Source organism: Salminus brasiliensis, chromosome 23 (assembly GCF_030463535.1).
Source record: "Salminus brasiliensis chromosome 23, fSalBra1.hap2, whole genome shotgun sequence".
NCBI classification, from domain to species: Eukaryota; Metazoa; Chordata; class Actinopteri; order Characiformes; family Bryconidae; genus Salminus; species Salminus brasiliensis.
In genome coordinates this window covers 5,534,395-5,557,214 of record NC_132900.1, presented here as the reverse complement: position 1 = coordinate 5,557,214, position 22,820 = coordinate 5,534,395, and the positions used below count along the sequence as shown (strand labels likewise).

Here is a 22,820-nt window from a genome sequence, read left to right as displayed (position 1 = left end):
AGAACTTGAGCCACATCGACAAGCACCCATTGTGACGGCTAGACGACCGACTGGGTCAGAACATCTCCAAAACTTCAGGCAGCTCTTGTGGGGTGCTCCTAGTATGCAGTGGTCAGTACCTCCCAAAGGTGCTCCATAAAACGGACAACCAGTAAACTGGCAACAGGGTTATGGGCACCCTAGACTCATTGATGCGATCCATGGAAGCCCCACTTCACAATTTGTAGGACTAAGAGGATCTGCTGGTAACGATCTGGTTAATTTGCCCCAGTCCGATCCAATCCAATCCAATCTGATCTTTGTGCTTGTATAAATAATCCAGCCCCACAGTTTAGCGAAAATGAGCTGCTGATTAATCTGATCAGTAAAATTCCTTTATTTTCAGTCTCAGTTGCTACAATCAGACTTTCTGTACTGATTGATTTAATTTAGCCAAGACTTTTTAAATTCACTGTTTTATAGTGTTTAATGTCTTAATAATCCAGCCTGACTCTCCTCCCTGACCATTTCCATCTCATCTGTCCAGAGAACGCTACTCTTCTCCAGTTTCCTCCTCTTACAGGCACGTTAAATGCTATCAATCGCAGGAGACGTGCATAGATCTTTAGCGGCCAGTCACTTGATCGAGGACATCCACTCCTATGGGTATTAGTCATGGCCATCTTCCTCTCGAGAATCTGGCAGGCTGTAGACTGATGGAAGCCCAAGTCTTTAAAAACCTCTTTGTAAAGCTTTCCAGTTTAACGAGCTTTCAATTTAAACACCTGGCAGATTTTTTTTACTACCCTGGAGGGTGACATACTTGTCCACCAATGACATGGACTGTGTAAAGTGTTTGTTTAAGATAAGACACAGTAAAAATGTGCATGTTGGATTATGCTTGGACGGTAGGGGTGAAAGCATTAGTTCTAGGAGACTTTTAAGCAGCCATCCTGCTCAACAAGCTGTATTTTAGATTTGTGTATATTTATAAGAATATGGGGCATTATTAAATCAAACTTATTTTGTATGAAATAATAAATAATAATAAAGTCTTTGTAAGCTTTAACTGTTTATTAGTAACCGTGCAATACAAAAGCAGCAGTAACTCTGAGGTGATGGGTTGATTGTCGAGAATCAGCTCAGATCTTATTGAAGGCAGCAACATCAACACTCTGGACCTGTAAGAGGAAAACCGTATACGGGAGGTGAGGTATGAACTTACATACAGGATAATACAGCTTAAAAATAATGTATTTAATGGACTCGCCACTGCAAGTACTCACGTAGTCCTCATATTTGGTAATCTCTTCTTCAAGCATGTCGGTTCCGACTTTGTCGTCTTCAACCACGCAGCTGATCTGCAGCTTCTTGATGCCGTAGCCAACAGGAACCAGCTTTGAGGCACCCCAGAGCAACCCGTCCGCCTGCACAGAGCGCACGCATTCCTCCAGCTTGGCCATGTCTGTCTCATCATCCCACTGAGAGAAGGAGCGGGGTGGGATATGTGCAGGCCAGGAGGAACAGAAAGAAAAAGGTAAATGAGTGAAACTCCACTCCCAATCACAGAGAAGCAGATACCATAGCTGAGAAGGTCTAAAGCAGCCAAACAGCAGACTCCAGACCAATGCTTACAGGCTTGACGTCAAGCAGGATAGAGGACTTTGCGATGAGGGCGGGTTTCGCAGACTTCCTCGCAGCGTACTCCTGCACCCTCTGTGCCTTAATGCGCTCCGCCTCTTCATCTTCCTCGTCGCTGCCAAACAGATCGATGTCGTCGTCCTCCTCCTGCTCTTTTACCACCACCTTGGGATTGGGAGCTGGAGCAGCCTGAAGAAGTTGGGAGGAAGGATCAAATAATCATGATTCTATTTGTGATATAGCAGAATCAAGCTGATGATACCTACATCCACCAATTAGCCATAACATTAGCACCAGGTGAAAAACACTGACTATGGCATCTACAGTGGCATCTGTCAATGGGTGGGATTCTTTAAGGTGATGGTGTTGTTAATAGCGTAAGAACCTGAGGAACTCTGACAAGAGCCAAATTGCAGTGGCTAGACGACTGGGTCAGAACATCAGGCAGATCTTGTGAGGTGTTCCCAGTATGCCGTGGTCCAAGAATGGGCAAGGCTTGTTGATCTGATTCATAGAGGCCCGATCTCGCACCTTACTTCAAGGTCTGCTGCTAACGTCGTGGTGCCACCTTCAGAGGTTGTGTGTGAGTCTATGCCTCGAAGTGTCAGATTTGTTGGGGCGGAACAAGGGGGGCCCTACTCAGTGTTATGGCTATTTGGTGTATCTAGACCAACTAATTAAGTGCTCTTAAGAGAGGTGTCTTCATCCAAGAGGCTCCAATGTTTGGACAGCCAGGAAAGGTTGGTTCTACCACCTCCATGAGTCTTAAAACATTTTCAAGCCAAGCCACACTCGGAAGCTGGGGTAGGTATGGAAGGTCCTTGGTTTGGCTCTTAGGTCAGCGCCCAAGGTGTCTGAGAAGCCAGTGAAGGGTATGCAGGAACACAGTGGTGTTGCTGAACCTGACCTGATGGCATGCACAAGACCACCAGCCAGGAGATTTACAGTTTCAGTAGTCTAGTCTTGAGCTTACAAAGCGCCTGGTTGGCTCTCCAGAAAGAAAATAGCTTGAAATCTCTGCGTGACCGCGACATCTACAACTACACCAAGGCTTCATGGCTCTGCAGCTAAAGAGATCAGGGTGTTTTCAACAGAGATGATCTGGAAGATCTTGAGCATCTCGTCGTCCAGTTTTAGCATTATGGTGAATAAATGATCTGGACGTGATTCGAAACTGGCAGCAGACTATGTGCTCAGTGCTTAGTTAGGTTGGTCCTAACTGGCTTACTGGATCTCCTGGGTGGATCAGATCTGACATAGATGGAATTTACTTCTAGACCATCCTCTGATAGAGGACTACCAGATAGCTGTTTCTCACCTGGAGGGCTGGAGCTGGTTTGGTTGGATGGCCCTGGCTTTTCTCCAGCACTGACATTCTGGACTCTAGTTTGGACAGCATGGCCCTCAGGTCATCCACCACTGACAGGATGGAAAAAAAAACCCCACAAAGAACCAAAACATCAACATATGAGACATAACGCTTAGCTGCATTATTTTGTACACAAGGAATTTAGACCAATGGCACAGCCAAACACACACACACACACACACACCTTTGTGCAAGTTCTTGTTGTCCAGTTCCAGGCTCTTCATGCGTGAGATCAGCTCGCCGTGATCTTCTGATCTGCTGGCATTCTGACTCTGGGGCAGAGGATGAAAAGATCAAGGTTAGACACTTGAACTGCCCAGAGGACACACACACACACACCGCGATTAAGACATGCAGGAATGACATCTCCTGAGGCAGGTGCGCTACCGGAGAGCACAATGCAAAGCTCTGAGTGAGCACACCATGACACACACCATGCAAGCCTAAAGTAGGGTTTTGCTAACTGTTATAGCAACACCAGTCATTACAGTATTTAGTCCACCATATGCAAACGAGCCACAACATAGAGATCACTGTGCCTCCATACTAATCATTTATCTTGTGGGCTAGTTATCAGCTACTTTCTATGGCACCCATTGCTGCTGACACAGACGTGCAAATGAAGACACAAACAGCTTGTCTAGTACCTGCAGAGAAGTGCTACCAAAGAACAGGACCTCCTGGAGCAGATAAGCATCAACCTACTGACACCACTAAATCCCCTCAGAAAGTTCTCTGGAATGATGGATGGTGCTCCACCCAATACTTAGGAGAGGAGCTGAGGAAGTGGGGATGAGATGGGGTGGTGATCATCCAACATTCTGATCTCACTAATGCTCTTGTTGCTGGATGCAATCAAATGCTCACAGCAGTGATCAGAAATAGGAAAACAGCAGGTGTCCCAATACTTTTGTCTATACAGTGCATAGTCTGAAGAACAGAGCTTGGTTCCAGGTTTCTCCAGGACGCCTCCCAGTCCAGCCAGCACAGCGTGAAGGATGTGTTCAATTCCATCATCATCATCATCATCATCATCATCATCAGCTTACCTGATTTACCATCATTAAGCCCCGATTTACCAAACCAGGTGTTGGAGGAGACTCTAAATAATACTAGACTCCATGAGGAGAACTTGATCGGACAGGAGATGTTCTAATGAACACAGTGATGAAAAACCACGACTTTTTAATAAATGTTATTAATATTTATGTTAATATCAGTGTTTTTCCTGAGGAAATAAACGCTTACTGCCCAGATAAGGAGCTTTTTTTACGTTAGCCACAAAACGCAACCCTAATACCAAACCACGAGACACTGGCAAAACATATCGATCCACTCACAATGTTCAACAAGTGTCCGTCAGACAGTAAACAGGCCTCCATACAATTTCAGCTGGGTAAGAGCTACACACTCCTTGAAAAGCAAGCATGCACGTGTAGCTTTGATCAATAAACACTGTGCCAAATGGCCAAGTCTACAAAACACATACTGAACAGCCCATGCCCATTATACAGGCACACACACACACACACACACACGACTTTTTAAGAGCAAGCAGTGAGAAGCATAAGATGGAAGAGGGAGAGAGAGACAGTGTGTTTGTGCATCAGTCTCTCTCTCTCTCTCGCTCGCTCATTCCTTTTCACAGTGCAGCGAGGCTCGCAGAGCCCTGGCACTTACGGTCTTGCGCTCGCGGGGTTTTTGAGGCCGCGAGTGCCCTTTACCCGGCTGTAGGGCTGCCTTCACCTGAGGAGTTCACAGTAACCGCCCCCCAATGTGTACACACACACACACACACACACACACACACACACACACACACACACACACACACACACGAACAGAGGGGGGGAAAAGAAGCAAAGTCAGTTCCATTCAAACCAAGAAAAAACAGAGACAACAAATTGACCTCCAAAAGAAAAAAAGGACCTTTCACTGGCTTCCTCCTGCTGTCAAAGTTTTGACATGACCGGGACAATCTGCCATAACATTAACACCACCTGCCTAATACTGACCAGGTCACCCTTGTGCAGCCACAACAGATCTCCACAAGACCTCTGAAGGCGTCCTGTGGTATCTAGCACCGAGATGTCAGCAGCAGATCCTTTAAGTTCTGCAAGTTGTGAGGTGGCCACTGACCACTGCATTCCAGAACCACCCCTCAAGAACTGCCTGATGTTTTGGAGATGTTCTGACCCAGTCGCCTAGAACATCACAGTTTGTTCTTGTCAAGGTGGCTTAGATTCTTCTGCTTTCTCATTTCTCCTGCTTTTAACACCAACATCACCTTCAAGAACTGACTGCTCACCTGCTGCCTGATTTATCCACCCTGGACAGGAGTGTGTCAATGTTTTTCACTTCACCTGCTTTGGTGCTAATGTTATGGCTGACTCCTTGATTAATTGTCAAAAATAGTAGGTAATTGATACTGATAAGCCTTAAAGAAAGTGCATTTTATTTTATTACCTCTATTAATTCTATTAATACATTTCAGTTATGCTCCTAAACTAAACAAAAGTTCCAATCACCAAAATCATCAAGTGTCTCCATCCATTCAATTTCCCCACATTTACATAACCAAGCTGTATCTCTAAGGAAAACGGCAGAAACCGAGGCTGTTCATCCGACGCCAGTACACATGGCATGTTACGTCAATGAAACCACAAGCCACCGACACAAAAATACCCTCAGGCACGCTGCGAGGCAATAAGCTCCCCCAGACACCACCAACACTGGCAGACATGAAGGTGATTACTGAGAGTATGGGACAGCACAGGACATGCACGCTGCATAGCAGCATACTGGCACATGCAGGCACATGCACAAGGAAAGACCACACAAAAGCAGAAACGCACCGCCATGAGGCAATTTCGCACGGCGGGCGCAGACATGCTGAATGATCGTTTCTCGTACAGGTGGAGGAAAACAGGGACAAACCGGAATTTGGACTGGATAGACTGGATATCAGCTAAACGGGGACTAAAGTTTGCCTTCCTAGTTCAGAACAGGAGATGCTATGAGGGTACTGCACCATAGCTCAGTAACCCCGAGCCATGCCGCTTTGCCATCAGCAGTTGAAATCCGAGGGAGCACAATTGGCTGAGCTCTCTCCAGGTGGGTAGATGGTGCTCTGTCCCCTTAGCCCTTTTAAGCAATGTTGGCCGGCACAGGCGTCTGCACTGGTGGACCTGGTGCTTTCCTCGGCTTCAGAGGAGACGTGTTAAGTCCTTACCCTCCTATTGTTGGAAGCATCCAGAGTACCCAGTGTGTGAGCTCACTGCTGTGCGACAGCCTGAACGTCAACCTTCCTTAGAAAAGCTGTGTGCAAATTTTCAAACCAAAGGCAATGAATTTTGGGTATCCCACATCTGAGCCTATGCTGCAGCCGAGGCAGGAGGCGGGTCCTTGGTAGGACTGCCCTATGAAAACCCCTTAGTATCCTACTGGTCCCTGTTGGAACAGTCTAACCAGGCTGCATGGTGACGTCACCGGAAAAGGCCCACCTCTTTCAATTATGGCAGGAAACTCCGGAGGCTTAAATTTTTTTTCCGTGGTGCCGTTTTGTCCTCTTTTCCCAGAGAACTCTGGGTAATCGAGGGCCAGGAAGGATACATCAGTTGCGTCCGCCAAATCTCGCAGAACGTAGGCTGCATTTCTGGGCCCTCTATGACGTAGTATGTCCTAGGCTTTGGAACACAGCTTATGCTTTCGGACACTAAAAAAAATAATAAAAAAAAATATATATATAGTGCACTATGTAGGGAATAGGGCGCAGTTTCGGACAAAGCTAAAGGGAGGTTACAAAGAGGAATGAGAATCTGCATATGTCCCTACTGCTAAAGTAGGCCGCAGAGGTCACAGTTGCTACGTCAGTCATCTACAAGCAACCCAACAGCTGCAGTGGCTACAATCTGAAGCCACGGCAAAAGTAAAAAGGTCTGTTTGATGACCGTTAAGAAAACTCAGCTGCTGGTTTGACTTGGCAGACGTCCAAAAGGGGGCATAAAAGCGCCCTGTTAAAAATAAAGGTGCCATAAAGAACCGCTGTAGAGTACGGTCCAGTTTTGACAGGAGACAACAAATACTCATGCCTACTAAACGTGCTCTGGGCCAGAGTCCATTTCCAGTGCTGCAGGACCAGAGCTCAGCCTAGTCTGAGGATTTGATTTTCCTGCTCAAATTCAAAACCAAACCCAGTATCTGACTACTTAACTGGATTAGGTGTGTTTGAGCAGGGAAGTCGGCAAACCGTGCTGGACTAAAGCCCCTCGAGGACTGCAGGCGCGCTTGTGCGACACTGACCGGCCAGCATTCGCAGCTGTCCATCTGGTGGCATCCACTTTAGCACAGTGTGGGAGTCGTTGTACAGCAGGGGTAATGACCACTGCTGCGGGCAAGAGTGAAATTAAGAGCCGTACCCACAGCCTGTTGTTACAGGCAGAGGAGAGAGGCTGGGTCCACCCCCACCCCACCCCCCCGACCACCACCCCCACTGAATTGTCCATTCAAATCATGAGCACATCAAGGCCAGGCACTTTCGGGAGCAGGGAGGCGGAGATTGAGTGACAGTTAAAAGTGCACTCTCAGTCAGAACGCCAAAACGCTTCAGTCCAGTTACAATATTACAAAGTAATGCTTCATCATACCTGCACACAGAATGCATTCTAATTAATGGAGGTCTGAAGCTCGGGGACTTTGGGCAGTATTTCGGGAGGGGTGGGTACTCACTCCGGCTAGGGATTGCTGGATATTCTGGCGGGCTTTAACAATGTCCTTCAGGATGGCACTAGCATCTTTCTCCTGAAAGGGTACAGCGGGGTAGAGAGGGCCGAGTCAAACAAGCAAGCAAGAGGCAGATGGAGAGAGGGCAGGCAGGCAAGCAAAACACACAAACACACACACAGGTGGATTATATAGCAAAATAGAGATGTATTCCAACTACTTCTCATGTTTGAGTCCATAAGAGTTTACTGAAGGGAGGAAAAAACACTGTGGCCGAACATGGTGATTCATTTTCATAGGACTTATCTATGAGGCTCATAACTGTAAAAATAAATAACCTATAAATCCCCTATAGAGGAACGAGATACATCACACACAAAAACGTATTTCAGAATATATTGCCTATATACTTATCATACTTATATTTAAAATACACATTAAAAGTTAAGTATTAGCAAAAATGTACATTTAACATGGCAAAAACCAATGTACATGGGTACAGACAGGAGCGCTGTGAGTTGTGGGGTCCAGTGGAATATCTGTTCATGGGGCCCAAAATCCCTGGCAGCGCCCCTAGGCACAGATGCACAGTCAAGATGCCGTGGGATCATTTGATGTATATCTTTTTTTTGTCAATTAATTTTCAGATTTAAATTTTTGAAATGTATTTATTTATTACACATTTCTGCTCCTCAGTTCTGGACAGCCAATTACTGAGCTCTGATGCGTTGGGGCTAGCAGGCCCCTGTGCCAGCCAGCATCACCCTGAAGAGATGTGGGGAGAGTGAACCATCTTCCCACATGGAGAGAGCAAGGCCAAATGATGGCGGGCAGCATGACCCAGGATTTGGACCAGCGATCCTTGGGTCATAAGGGGCAGCACCTTAGTCCGCTGGACCAGTCAGATATATAGTTATTGGCCATTGGAGGTAAACACACATAAAAAATGCGAACTGCCAATCAAGATTGCAGCGAACAAAGTGGTCATCTACTCATCAGCAAACTTGACAAATACGGACACCCTAGAGGTGAAAACGTCGTACTGCAGCCTCTGTTTGCAATTCAACATTTATTGGAAGAAGTTTGTACCACGGTTTGCCTCTTGTGAGGCAAACTAGAACAAAATGCACCTTCAAAATAAATAAATAAATAAATAAAACAACCCTGTTGAAGGGGGAAAAAAACAACAACAAATAATAACAAAACAAAACCTCGAACAACATTCAATCCACCTATCCACCTCTTTGTCCACTATGCATTTATGCAGTTACTATAGAGTGGTTGTTTGTTGTTCAGGCTGGCCAGAAGCTAGCTGGACAAACAAACCCCTGTTTCTGTCAAATTCATATTCAATATACTCCCAATAGCCAATTTATCACAATAACAATAACCATCATACCGTCCACCTTTACGTACACACACACACACACACACACACACACACGCACCTGCAGCATCAGCGTCTAAGCAAAGATGGACAGCGTAGAGAGGCCATGCAACTTGCCAGAGAAGGGAAAGAGCTTTGAACAAGGACGCTTCACTCCCTGCTTACCACATACAGACAAACAACAGCTGAGCAAACAGGCAAATAAAGCCCCATCGAGCCCCGTGCTCTTCAAACTGAAATATTAATATTGCTCATTATGTCCTGTCATAACGCAGACGTGGATCAGCGAGGATTTAAATGAGGTTCTCCTGTGATTAATATCAATGAGAGTAAAGTCACAGAACTCTGCCGCAGTCATTTCCTTCAGCCCCCCCCCTTTCCCAACCCCCCCCCCCAAAAAAACACAACGTACAAACAAACAAATCAGCTTCAGCTGTACCTGAGGAGCCTGGGAGATGCCGTTTACTCCCTCGTAGAAGCGCCTCTCCGCCTCGTCATACCTGGATTTCTCAAACCAGATCTTTTCCTGGGCAAGGCACTGGAGGTCACTCATGTTGGTACTGGGGGAAGAGAGAGGAGACAGAAAACAGCAGGTGGGCACTGGAGTTAATCAGAAAAAGAGAACGAGGGAAACAACAACCCAAACCAACACAAGCCCTCCAGCTGCAGGATATGAGGCCAGTATGTACCACTGATCAAGTTCAAAGCGGTTTTTGGAAAAACCTTCAATTCTTCACAGTTCTTTGATAGTTGCTGTCCTGAGGATGGACAAGAAGGTTTGGACTCAATGTGTGTAATAAATCAATTAAACTAGATGAGGAAAGAGCAACAACAGAAGTCTGAGGTCAAGAATCTTAATTACTACTAAATTAATTCATTAATGAAGGGAACTCCAGTGAAAACAATGGTTTCAAAAGAACTGTTTAAAAGCACTATATATATAATAAATAAATAAATAAATAATATATTTTATATAAGGTTCTGCAAAGCTTGTGCAATCGAGCAAACAGCAACTAAAAAAGAATTTTGCGAGTGGGGCATTGACGGGCCCTTTTTTCCAATTCCATATATCCAGGCCATTTATCTACATAATAATTGTATTTTGCGACAAATAATGATTTTTAATAGCTGAGACATTCGCAGACAACGCTACGAACGGGTTCTAATGTGTTCCTGAAAAACTTAATACATAATTACGCTATAATTAACATGCAAAATTAATCACTGCAAAATCCCACATTATTTCAAAATAGCAAAAATGTAAATCTTAAACATCATCTCTGAAAAATGTCATTATAAAATTCCCAGTTTGAAAATGTGATTCCAAAATGACAGATCCAATTATTTCATTCCCAAACAGCAAAAATGTGCTTCCAAAAATTCCATGTTTCAATAATGTGATTCCTAAAATCCAGATTTTTTAAAGTACAATTCCAATCTTTTTTGCTGGAAGGGGGATCGTCCTTGTGTTTGGAAAGAAAACAGAGAACACTAATTTTAATCAGGCCTCTAAAAACAGGTAACGTAATTTATTCCCTCTCACTGTTAAACCTGTGGATTATTACGGGGCAACAGCAGAGTGAAATTTTCACTGTCTCTCTACAGGGTTATTGTGCAAAAAACTCCATATATTTCAGCTGAAACTCAGACAAAGGGCTGTAAATCGCACTGTGAGGTGACCAGTGAAAGTCTTTGTGGGGATTTGTGGGGCCACCACGTGCCTTTCTCTCACTAATACCCATTTGTTGCTTTTGCTGACTCCTATGATCAATAGTGCAGGTCTAGCGCACGCGAGCGCACACACACACACACACACACACACACACACACACACACACACACACACACACACACACCAAATTAAAAAGTTAGAGACTGATACGGACTTGTGTTTGCAGAGATTTTGGGGGACAGCATTCCACAGTTAGCACTCAGTGCAATTAAGCCACCAAACAAAACAAATAAGCAAACAAATAAACATAAAACAAATAAATATAAAATTAACAAACACAAAAACGGTCACATAAGTGTGTAAAAAGTTTTTTTTTTTTTTTTTTTTTAAATCAAGCAAAAATAAAACATCCGAAATCATAAAAGAAAGGAAACACTATTGTCCCATGCCCTGAAACGTGCCATACTTGTCCCGTTTTTTCTGAGGGGCGCGCTCGGTCTCTGAGAACCCCCTCTTCCTGCCTCCTCCCCGCGGCGCCAGGCGTCCCCTCTGTGGCTCGGACGACGAGCGCTGGTGGCTAAGAGGACGAGGGCTGCCTTCCTCGTGACTTTGCTGGCTGGGATTCCGCTTGGCTCTAAACACCAGAGGCCGATGGACACGGTCTCTTGGCGAGGACGACAGCGGGGCGGGCCTGGTTGTCGCGGCTGGGGTCTGAAAGTAGCCCTCGGCCTCTTCGTACATGCTGCTGTTAAACCACACGATCTCCCCCCTGGCGCCGTGCATGGGCCCGAAGCCCTCCGGGAAGGCGCCTTCGCCCTCAGAGCCCTGACTCTCAGAACGGGTGGAGCGGTTCGCTCTTCTTCTCCTGGCACCGTGGAGGTCGTCGCCGTTTAGGCTGCCACTGGGTAGGTTGGGACCGTTTCCCGAGCCCCGCTGGGGCCTACCTGCACCTCTGGCCCGGGCCTGATCGCCCCTCTGATTCTCCATCTTGCGACGTGTCACAGCAGAGACAAAAGGGAAGGGGCAAGTGAAAAGGAAGAAGCTAGAGTAGGGATGGGCGTGGTTTTGGAAATATGGGAATATGGAACTCTGCCTCTATTTTCAGGTATTTAAAGATAATATGACAATAATAATAATAATAATAATTGGGAATACATTGCACAGTATTTAATAAGCAAGTGCAGAGAATATCAAGACAAGCAGCTAATGCTGGGTCTCAAACTAGGTGAAGCATCGGCATCTCATGCCTTGGATACACTACAGGACAATCTGGCTAATTTTGAGGCCAATTCTCCATTCCTATGGAGACTATAGCGACAGGTGTTTCGCGGTGTGTCGCAGTGTGTCACTCGTTTTGTCTATTAGCTAGTTCGGACCAGGCCTTTAGCCTATGATGAACTGTGGGAGGAGTTCAGGTAGTTTCTGCTTTGTGGTAGGAAGCCAGACCCCTCTCTGATATGTGGAGCCAGGAATGATGGAGTACAGAGCTGAAAGGGTGGTGATGGGGTGGTGGAGGTCACGCAGTCATTTGACCAAGGTAGAGATGGAATTTATATAAAATGTTATTGATTTGGGAGGAGGAGCCTCAGGCAGGTTCTTCCTCTTAAAACTGAGATATCGGAAAAGCCAAAAAGTCTGAAAGTCAAGCGTTAGAAAACGCGCCAGAGTTTAGGCTGCTTGGCAGTAGGGCTGCAACGAATAATCTGTCGATTATTAAAACGGATAATTGATTTTATGGATTACGAATTGCTCAATTAACAAATAATTTATGTAGCAATCAATCTGAATTTTAGCTTGAGGTTATTTCAAACATTTGCTAATAATGAAGACAAAAAGATGAATACTTAATTCACAAGGTCAGTTTTAATGAATTTTCCTGCTAATTTAAAAAAAATTCAATTCCCCATCTCTTTTTTTTCTCCTTTTCAAAATTAGAATGTAAAGCTAAAGTAAACCAGTTTTCCCTATAATCATTTCAAAAGGAAAAAGGGAGATGAATGTGAGATGGTAATTTTAGCCTTAGTAGATGCTGTGAAGATGCGGTGACGGCCACAACGAAGGACAAAACAAAAAACAAACAAACAAACAAAAACAACAACAAAAACTGTTGAGCCACGGTTTGTTTTGTGGTTTTTTAAATTTGAGAAATCCTGTAGTGTAGCCCGGACCTAAGCACATGAGCAAAGTTATATATTTGAGACCCTAAATAAATAAATAAATAAATAAATAAATAAATAAAACAAACAAACTTACAAATATCCAAATTACTTTAAAAATAAATATTATATTTCTTTGTAGTTTAATTGTGACGAATGTAATCCCAATTTCCCAAGAATAAAGTGTTAATTGTAACCTATAGTTTTGCTGAAAAATTCAAATCTAATAATAATTTTGTGCCACTGGGACTTTATTTTAGCTGTTGATATTCAATAAAATAAAAATCAAGCCCATCCCTACTGAAGAATTATTCAGTTTTAGAATATGGTGTTAGAGATGTGGAGAGCAACCAGACTGAATGCATGAAAATAATAATAATAATAATAATAAAAAGAATAAAACAGGTGAGCAGCAGCAGCAGCAGCAGCGGTCAGTCAAACAGGCCTGAATGCAGGCAATAGACTTGAAAAGGGCATCATTACTCATGAGCTCATACCAATGTTTTTTTTCTGAAACTAAACAGAACTTTTACTGATGATTTCGTTTCCTCTGTAGAATCCAGACGCTTCAGAGGAGAAAATAAAGCAACAAAAACAAAACAAAAAAAGGAAACCCCAAAAACAACACAACCGCTATTCCGCCGTCATTTTACAGACCAGAAAACTGTACAGAAATATAAATATGAAATATGAAAAATATGCTAACAGTTTTGTAGTAGTACTGATGTGCTCATGATCCACTGCCCAGCTGTGACAACCGAGGCAACACAGTTAAATGAATAAAAATGAAAATAACAGCTTTAACATAAAACATAAAATGCAGCACAACCACCAACACGTCCAGCCAATAGATCGTCCAGATCATATCATATGTTTCTAACCAAGGGCGAAAAGCCATGCTGCAGCATCATGCATGACGGACAGTGCCTATGAAAAGTATGCTCCTCTCTGGTTTCCCCTGTGTTTTTATAATGGAATCAGGACCAATAGAACTGACAAAAAATCAAAGTGATGTCAGTTAAAGACATCTCTCACTACTCAGAGCAGTCGCAGGTGTCTTGGCGGCCTCCTTCACTTGGTGGTCTCACTCAGTTTGTGAGGACGGCGGCCTGCTCTAGGCAGATGCACACATGTGCCGTACTCCTTCCATTTCTTACTGATGAATTTAACTGCACTCCAGGTGATGCTCAGAGAACTGGATACCCATCCTCTCACCTAAACTCTGTGGAGCGTCCTTGTGTGTTCATGGGGTCTTCATTTGTAGCCAGGAATACTGACTAACCAGAGCCTGGACAGGTTCTTTATACAGGTTCTTTATACTACCATCACTCGAGACCCATTGACTGCAGGTCAATATCTCTCCAGACCACCCTGCATCATCTGTCTCTCTGGTTTCACTATTTATAGGCAGTGTGTTTAGAGAAATTAACATTAGCTTTGTATTTCATAAACCATGGACAACATTTCCCCTCAATTCCCCCCAAAAATTGCTATTTAGAGCATTTATTTGCAGAAATGACAACTGCTCAAAACAACTGCTGAAATAATGCAAATAAATTATTAATTATAGTAATTATAATGCAAAAAAGTTATTATTGAAATTTAAACAACACAGCATTAATATCTGAACTTTGAGAGCATTCAGAAATCACTATGGTGAAATTACCCTGACAGCCAATCACAGCTCTCCTGTCTTGGCCGGCTCTCCACTAGTCTTTCACACTGCTGCTGAGCGACTTTATGCCATTCAGGTAACTCAGCTTTGTTTGATAAATAAAATGCCTAGAAAAATTAATATAATAATTAAAATTGTATAATATAAATAATAATAATTAAATATATATATCTATTAATTAGTTGATTCCATTTATAAAAGCAATCAAAGTGGAAAACAAGGGTGAATCCTTTTTTACAGGCACTGTATATTAATAAATAATATACATATGACCAAAAGGTTTCTGACCAATAAACGGACACTACACCTAAAGCTCATCACCCGGAGCATTTCCACACAGGTGGTGTGTTTGAGCAACGCAGATCCACATCCAGCCACACTCTAAAAACTCTGGTCATCACATGATCTGCTTTACTCCAACTCACACTGAACATCCATCAGTACCACCTCAGCACAGAGGACACGGGTTCAGCCAGCATGCGGCACCACGCCACACCCGCTCTCCATTCTCTGTTCAAACACTCACCTTCCGAAGTGGTCAGAGAGCAGAAAGAGAAGACAGGGCTCCGCAGGTTCTCTTTAACAGTAAGCATTGTGACCGTTAGCAGTGGTGGACATGAAAGTGCACAGAGTCGGATGCAAAGGTTATATACATGTACACACACACGCTGATCAGCCATAACATTAAACCCACCTGCCTAATACTGTGTGGTCACCCCCACTCCCGGCTTTAACACATCACCTTAAAAGACCTGGTTGTGCACGTGCTGCTTAATACACCATATGTCCAAATGTTTGCGGACACCTTCTTATAAATGCATTCCGCTACTTTAAGTTGCGCCCATTGCTGACACAGATGTGCAAATGCACACACGCGCACACACACACACACACACACACACACACACACACACACGCCTTGTCTAGTCCCTGTAGAGAAGTACTGCCAATAGAATAGGACTCTCTGGGGCAGATAAATAAACACAAACCGATTGGCACCATGCCTAATGCCAGATATGGGCTAGAGGGGTAAAGCGCACCATCCCCCAGCACTGAGCGGTAGTTTTCTGAAATGATGGATGGTGCTCCATCCAGTACTAATGCTCTTGCTGCCAGATGCAATCAAATTCTCACAGCGGTGTTCGAAAGAGATAATCAATACTATTCATGCCACCATTATTAGTTTTAATGTTTTAGCTGGTTGGTGTATGTATGTGTGTGTGTAATATATATATATACACACACACACACACACACACATACATACATACATACATACATACATACATATACATACACACACATACACACACACACACAGTGCTTTGTAGTTTAGCATGTGTTTGATAGAAGAACATTCTCAGGCTTGAGGAACCGCTTCTATTTATGCCCTCTACTTCAGGTATCTAGAACCTGCCTTTTTGCTGGGTGCTTTGTAATTCATTTTAAATATATTCTAATATAAATTATTTAAAATATTTAAAATTAAAAATGCAGATTTCCCCCTCACTAAAACATGACCCCATCGGGTTAACATTTACAGTCTATTATGAGGTTCGAAACTGGTGTAATCTGAAGAGGCCATGTCAGGTTTGCAGCATTCAGTGCTCAGGACATTCAGTACTTGAGGGCAGGAAGCATGAGCTCATTAACTGGATTAACACATGCGTTAATATCACCTGATACCACGGTACCAGAGCCACATTCAGAAAACACGGACTGCATCAACTGCATCAACTCTTTCTAGAAGCTATTTTACTGTTATTACGGCTAGATTTTAAACGTTCATGCTTTTATTTCCACTCTTCTAAAAACACGCCTCCACAGGCTAAAGTTACAACTTCCAAAGCTGCCGCTGGCTAAGGGCTTTAAGAAAAGGGGTCATATTTAAATCTGAGCAGTCCTCAGGCTGTTCTTTCAGGTTTAAGGGAATTCCACTGCTTTTCCAGAGTGGATTACAGTGGTGGTGAAGGGAGCCAGACGTTCGGGGCGTGAGGTATACTGGTGTAAACCTGAACGCTGCTGTGAAGGTGCGTCATGATATGGATTTCACTGTACTGTGGATAATATGAAATACACTGAACCAAAAGCACTCGCTGTACCAGAAGCAGCAGCTGCACTGCTGCGAGTGATGCTCTGCTCCACATACGTTAGCCTCTGTGGCCTTGGCCTTTCCAGCCAAGCCACATCATGGTTAAGTATGACAATGATTATTATTATTAGTACAGTATATTGTAGTATCATTATAGTTCAAATGTTCGAAATACCAAGATATAAATCTAGGATGTAGAAATACTCAGCCTGACACTAGTGCATATAAATATATATATCATATATAAATAGAGGCCCGCATCTCTGTATTGACATTTAAGACCACTGACTCCTCAACAGGATATAAGGAGTCGAACCCACTGCCTCTTATTCCTTAAGCCGTCCTTTCTGTCTTAATGTCCGAGCTATCTTACGTTACTCAGGCATGGATAAATTGTGTATCGGCCACCTCTAGCAGACTGAACACTGCTAAAAGCAATAGATCAGTGCTGGACAACATGACCTCCAACCAACGTCCCAATTAACTGAACATTTAACCTCGATCACGATTGATTAATGATCATATAAGCTGCTGGAGTTGCTCAGCTGGCTCTGTGTTCGAGTTCTCTTTCATGTTGCTTCCATGTCACAGACTGGGAGGGGCGGAGTCACGGTCATATTTTTAGGGGACAGTACATGACAACACATACAATAAGCATAATAAATTAATTAATAAAATTAGACAAAAAAAAATACATTTGATACATTTGTGGTTAATTGCTCAGCTCTAGCCTAAACCATTTAATACATGCAGACATGCAGGGAGGCATGAAGTTACCATCACTGGAATAACATACAAATTCAGAAAATGCCTGAATGTTTACTGGCGAATCTGGACTGTAAATGAAATGGCTACATTTGAATTAAGAGATCAGACCCGCTGGTTTCATTTACCACCACGGTACAGCAGTCCGAGTCAGGGCGTTTCTCTAGGGTTTCTCTCAAAGCGATTTTGTACACATGTATTCCATACATAATTTCATACACAATTTAGCCATGACTGTAGACATGATAATGATATGATAAGATATTACTCGGACATTAAGACTGAAAGAACAGCTAGAAGAAAAAAGTGATCATCCTTATATGATCATACGTGCAGCACTGGTTAGTGAGAAAGATAGTCATGGAAGCAGGAGAGCAAAGTTAGCCGACAGTGGGTTAGACTTGGATAGTTGGTTATATATATATATATATATATATATATATATATATATATATATATACACACACACACACACACACACACACACACACACACACACACATATATACACATATACATATACATACATATACATATATATATATATATATATATATATATACATATATATATATATACACATATACACACACATATGTAGTGAGTATTCTGAAGCTATTTTTAAAGATGAAAGCACTTTAAATGTTAGCAAATTATATATTGTTTCAATATTTAATATGTTTAATTTATATTTACATAAGTGACAAACATTAGAATTAGAATTTTACACAGTGCAGAGTTCATACACTTGAACCAATTTCAAACTCAAAGACTTTCCAACTCAAAGACTTTTCAAACTCAAAGACTTTCCACGACTTTTCCAAAAACAAAAAACAAAAAATTCCAGGACCAAAAAGTTTCCCATAACTTGTAGCTAAAAGACTGTCCAGGCTAGCTAGTTAACAACTTAATGGACGGTCATGGTACCACGGCCAAAAACGGTCAAATAAAACCCGGGCAGCGATTGGTGATGTGTAAAATTATGCTACTATAAAAGTTTATGTTTTTATTATAAGATAAAATGACAACATGAGCTCATTACAATATTTTTCATAACTTTTTTAAGGTTTTCCAGGACCCGTATGAACTCGGATAACGGCAAAAACGTCACCAAAATAATAATAAAAGATATATGATATAAAAATAAAAAATAAAAGAATAAATAATATATATTTGGGAAAAAAACACAGTATCTATATCAGCAATAGACAGCACTGATCCCATGAAGCCCTACATGTTTTATGTTTTTCTTGCAGACTTCTTGCTTAAACAACCAGTCATAAATAGTTATCACCAATAAACAGACATTTCATTAACTTTTAGCACTTTCATTTCCATGTGGTGTTTTTTTGGTTCTGAAACCAGAAGTAGAGTTTCAGCAGCTTGTTTAAAGGCCAGACCCTGAAGTTTAGCACCTTTTTACACAGAGACGTGAACCTGAATGTGACACTGCTGCAGAAGCACTTTCTGTTTCCAAACTGCCATTTTTAACTGCTCTGAATAATGAATTTTAAACACCAATTACTTCATATTAGATCATATTTTGCTTATATGAAGCACAGATTGTGTTTTTTTACTTGCATATGATTCTGCATTGTGTCAAAAACGCTGTTCTTTCAAGCTTATTAGATCTTATTCGGGATGTGATTTAAAAAAGTACAACTTTTAAAGAGTGGAACACTATAAATAGCAGTATCCAAGTCAGAGTTGGTATCAGTATCTGTCCTCGGTATCGACAGAAAATTTGAAAACCTGGTATCGGTGCATCCCTAAATAAAAAAACATGCAAAAATATATGAACATTGTTTTTCTACATGATAATAGTTATGACACATAAAATGTCATATTTATGGACATGGCTTGACACCCATATGCTTGTCAGTGCCACCCAAACCCACACTATTTTAACAGTAACCCTTACCGTAAAAAATTTAACTGTGTACTAAAGTACATTTATTGGTCACATGAAATTAGATATTAGATAAAATGACAACGGGAGCTTATTACAATATTTTTCATAACTTTTAAGTGCTTTTTATGGTTTTCCAGGACCCGTATGAACTCAAACAATGGCAGAAACGTCCCCCAAAATACATAAAAAAAAAATATGAATAAATTATATATATATATATATATATATATATATATATATATATATATATATAAAAAAATTTATCATGACAATAGCTATGATACATAAAATGTCATATTTATGGACATGGCTTGACACCCATATGCCTGTCAGTGCCACCCAAACCCACACTATTTTAACAGTAGCCCTTATTGTAAAAACTCAAACTGTGTACTAAAGTACATTTATTGGTCACGTGAAATTAGATATTAGATAAAATGACAACGGGAGCTTATTACAATATTTTTCATAACTTTTAAGTGCTTTTTTATGGTTTTCCAGGACCCGTATGAACTCAAACAATGGCAAAAACGTCCCCAAAAAACATAATATATATATATATATATATATATATATATATATATATATATATAATATTTTTTTATCATGATAATAGTTATGATACATAAAATGTCATATTCATGGACATGGCTTGAGACCCATATGCCTGTCAGTGCCACCCAAACCCACACTATTTTAACAGTAACCCTTATTGTAAAAACTCAAACTGTGTTTTTTAAAAAGTACTAAAGTACATTTCTGTGAAACACCTCTGCTAGCTCTGCTGAACAGGACTCAGGACTCAGGACCGCTCAGCTTTGCGGCGCTGAGCTCTTCTAAACATGGCTATACATAGACCTCCCTTCCTCACTTTAACCCGCTTGCCTTGCGTTACTCACTCGGCCACGTGGCGAGACTACAGCGCTAATACTCCACTAATTCCAGCAGGACTGTTCGATCAACTTCATATTAAACCCCAAAATATCTCCATTTTTCTCCAAGAACTACTTTTCACTTACTTTTGGGCTTATGTGTTTGACGGCTGGAGGACTGAGTGAACGTCTCTGGCAGACCGTGTTGATCAGAAAGGACTGGCTGAGCCGGGGCGCTTGAACTTATGCCTGACAGAGGGGAGACCACAACTTGTCGCACTCCTACCGGTCAACTGTTGAATAACGTGGTCAATTCTCGCAACATTTACGGTGTGGAAATGGCCTAATACGTACTACTTTTATATGTTAACAATCAAATACGAAGAATACTTTGGCAGAATACCAGGGCTGAAAATAGCGCCCCCCTGAGAAATTGGTACGTTCCACTAACTTTGTTCGGTGCACTGTCAAAGCAGCCCCCAAACTGAGTGGCGCCTGAGCTAGCAGCGCTTAGTTTGGCCTACATGTTTATTAACCTTGTCTGTTTATCTTACATTAAAATTAAGCTTTTAAGATTATGATTGAAATATTTAATTATATTTAGCATTAAGAACTTGAACAGAAGTGATGATACAACACACTGATTATTGCATGTTAGGTATATTAGCCTTCTCCAGATACAAAGAATGGTATTACCTGAAATCAGTACAGGCCTTTTTGGACTTTGATAGGTCCCTGATCTCAAAAAAGCCCAATTCCTTACATTATAATGACATAATGCATTATAATGCAATATCAAGACAAAAACCTTATGTGTGTTCCCATAAGCTATTAGAAACATGGGGTGACTACTGCCCTTTGACCCTGTAGCTGGTGCCCGCATTAGGTTCAAAGCCCTGACTCTGGCCTACAAAGCCAAAAAAAAGAATGGACCAGCCCTTCTGAACTTGATGGCAGTGGTCAAAAGACGATCTGCACCAAGAGCCCTTCCAGCTTCAAGTACGGCTCGGCTCGGCTCGACCCGCCATCCTTTAAGTGTCCAGGTAGAACTTCCCCTGGAAGTCTGAACGGCAGAGTTGCTTGCTGTCTTCAAATGCTGAAGACCGAAGACCCAGCTGTTCCAAGAGTACTGGGGTGAAGTGTATGTTGAGTATTGTGGTATTTTTGGTGTTTAGTAGTGTCTACGCTTAGCGGTATCTTCTGAATCCTACCCTATAGAAACTAGCTAAGGGTATTTTCTAAGTAGACAGTGAAGCACTTTTGTAAGTGGCTCTGGAGAAGAGCATCTGTTAAATGCCGTAAAAATAAATGATAAAACACCTTCTGAGGTTTGATTATACCACCATGCACCAGAAGGTTGGAAATAATATTAACCAATAATATTGTGGTAGCTGAGCTACACACCTGTTGAACCTCATCCTGGAGAGTTGAGATCCTCACACACTAGATTTGTATATTTGTTATATACTTCTGTATATATATATTTTATTTTAATATTTTACTGCTTGTGCTGTGTATGACTATATCTGACAAACTTTGAACAGACCAGGGGTGTAAGATTAGAGTTTGAACTAAACTGTACAGGGTGGTGCATCACCAGGAGCACGACTGGGCATGCATGGCCTACAATCTTTTTGTTACTGATATGGATCCATACAGAACATAACTGTGGCGTTGTAACATCTCAACTCTTGTCATATATCAGAAGTAAAGCAGTATACACCTGGAACGGGCTTCAAACAGACATGGACATTTATCTATTGGATCTGAAAGCCAACGCCTTAACCTCTTAGCCACCCTGGTTTGATCTGTGGTTTAGGACTAGGACAAAAAGACCCCAATAGCATGCCTGTCCTAGCACAACAATCCCATATGGGCTAGATAATCAACATGTTTGAAGTTCAGAACTAACACACATGTGTCTACCAGGAGTGGGGTTCGAACCCACGCAGATATTCATCTATTGGATCTTAAGTCCAACGCCTTAACCACTCGGCCATCCTGGTTTTATACAGAACCTCGGAGGACAATCAACTGCATATGGCATCCACACTGGCACTAGGCCAGGCTCATACACCTGGGCTTCAGTCTACCAGGGCAGGTGTCTCAGTTCAATTCAAGTTTAGGAACCATGTGAAGTAGTGGAGTGAAGAAGTTGTGATCTGTGCATCTTGGAGCTGGAAGAAGGCCACAGCGTGGATGTTGATTCTCTCAAATGGCCTCCATTCCAGAAGAAAAGTAGGAGACACCAGGAGTGGGGTTCTACTCCACATAAGCATTCATCCATTGGATTTTGTAATGTAATATGAAAGAAAGGACATTCCACATGGAGCAAATTTCCCCTAACAACCAGGATCATGTGTGTTAGATTAGGGCTGAACAAGGACTGGGCCCCTTCAATCTACACCCTGTTACATGTACATGCTCAACTGCTGTCTGATTATATCTTCTAGTTTTACATAAGAGCTAAAGCAGAACATACCAGGAGTGGGGTTCGAACCCACGCAGATATTTATCTATTGGATCTTAAGTCCAACGCCTTAACCACTCGGCCATCCTGGTTTCATGCAGACAGATT

General features: G+C 42.2%; 1 protein-coding gene and 2 non-coding genes across 4 annotated transcripts; all 3 read right to left on the bottom strand.

The window, feature by feature from the left end:
• Positions 1-1,034: 1,034 nt before the first annotated feature.
• On the bottom strand, positions 1,035-20,466 carry LOC140546165 (elongation factor 1-delta-like). Of its 2 annotated transcripts, XM_072669357.1 has the most exons (8): positions 20,390-20,466; positions 9,538-9,658; positions 4,670-4,735; positions 3,174-3,261; positions 2,939-3,039; positions 1,615-1,809; positions 1,266-1,460; positions 1,035-1,160 (listed from the first exon to the last, which is right to left on the bottom strand). In XM_072669357.1, exons 2-8 carry the CDS (start codon positions 9,649-9,651, stop codon positions 1,122-1,124), a joined length of 798 nt encoding a protein of 265 aa, XP_072525458.1. In that variant the 5' UTR covers positions 9,652-9,658; positions 20,390-20,466; the 3' UTR covers positions 1,035-1,121. The 2 variants fall into 2 exon arrangements, with proteins under 2 accessions (XP_072525458.1, XP_072525459.1); XM_072669358.1 differs by lacking the exon at positions 4,670-4,735.
• Positions 20,467-22,165: 1,699 nt separating this feature from the next.
• On the bottom strand, positions 22,166-22,248 carry trnal-uaa (transfer RNA leucine (anticodon UAA)). Its single transcript has one exon. It is a non-coding gene; the product is annotated as a tRNA-Leu (tRNA).
• Positions 22,249-22,721: 473 nt separating this feature from the next.
• trnal-uaa (transfer RNA leucine (anticodon UAA)) lies at positions 22,722-22,804 on the bottom strand. The gene has a single exon. It is a non-coding gene; the product is annotated as a tRNA-Leu (tRNA).
• Between the last annotated feature and the right edge of the window lie 16 nt (positions 22,805-22,820).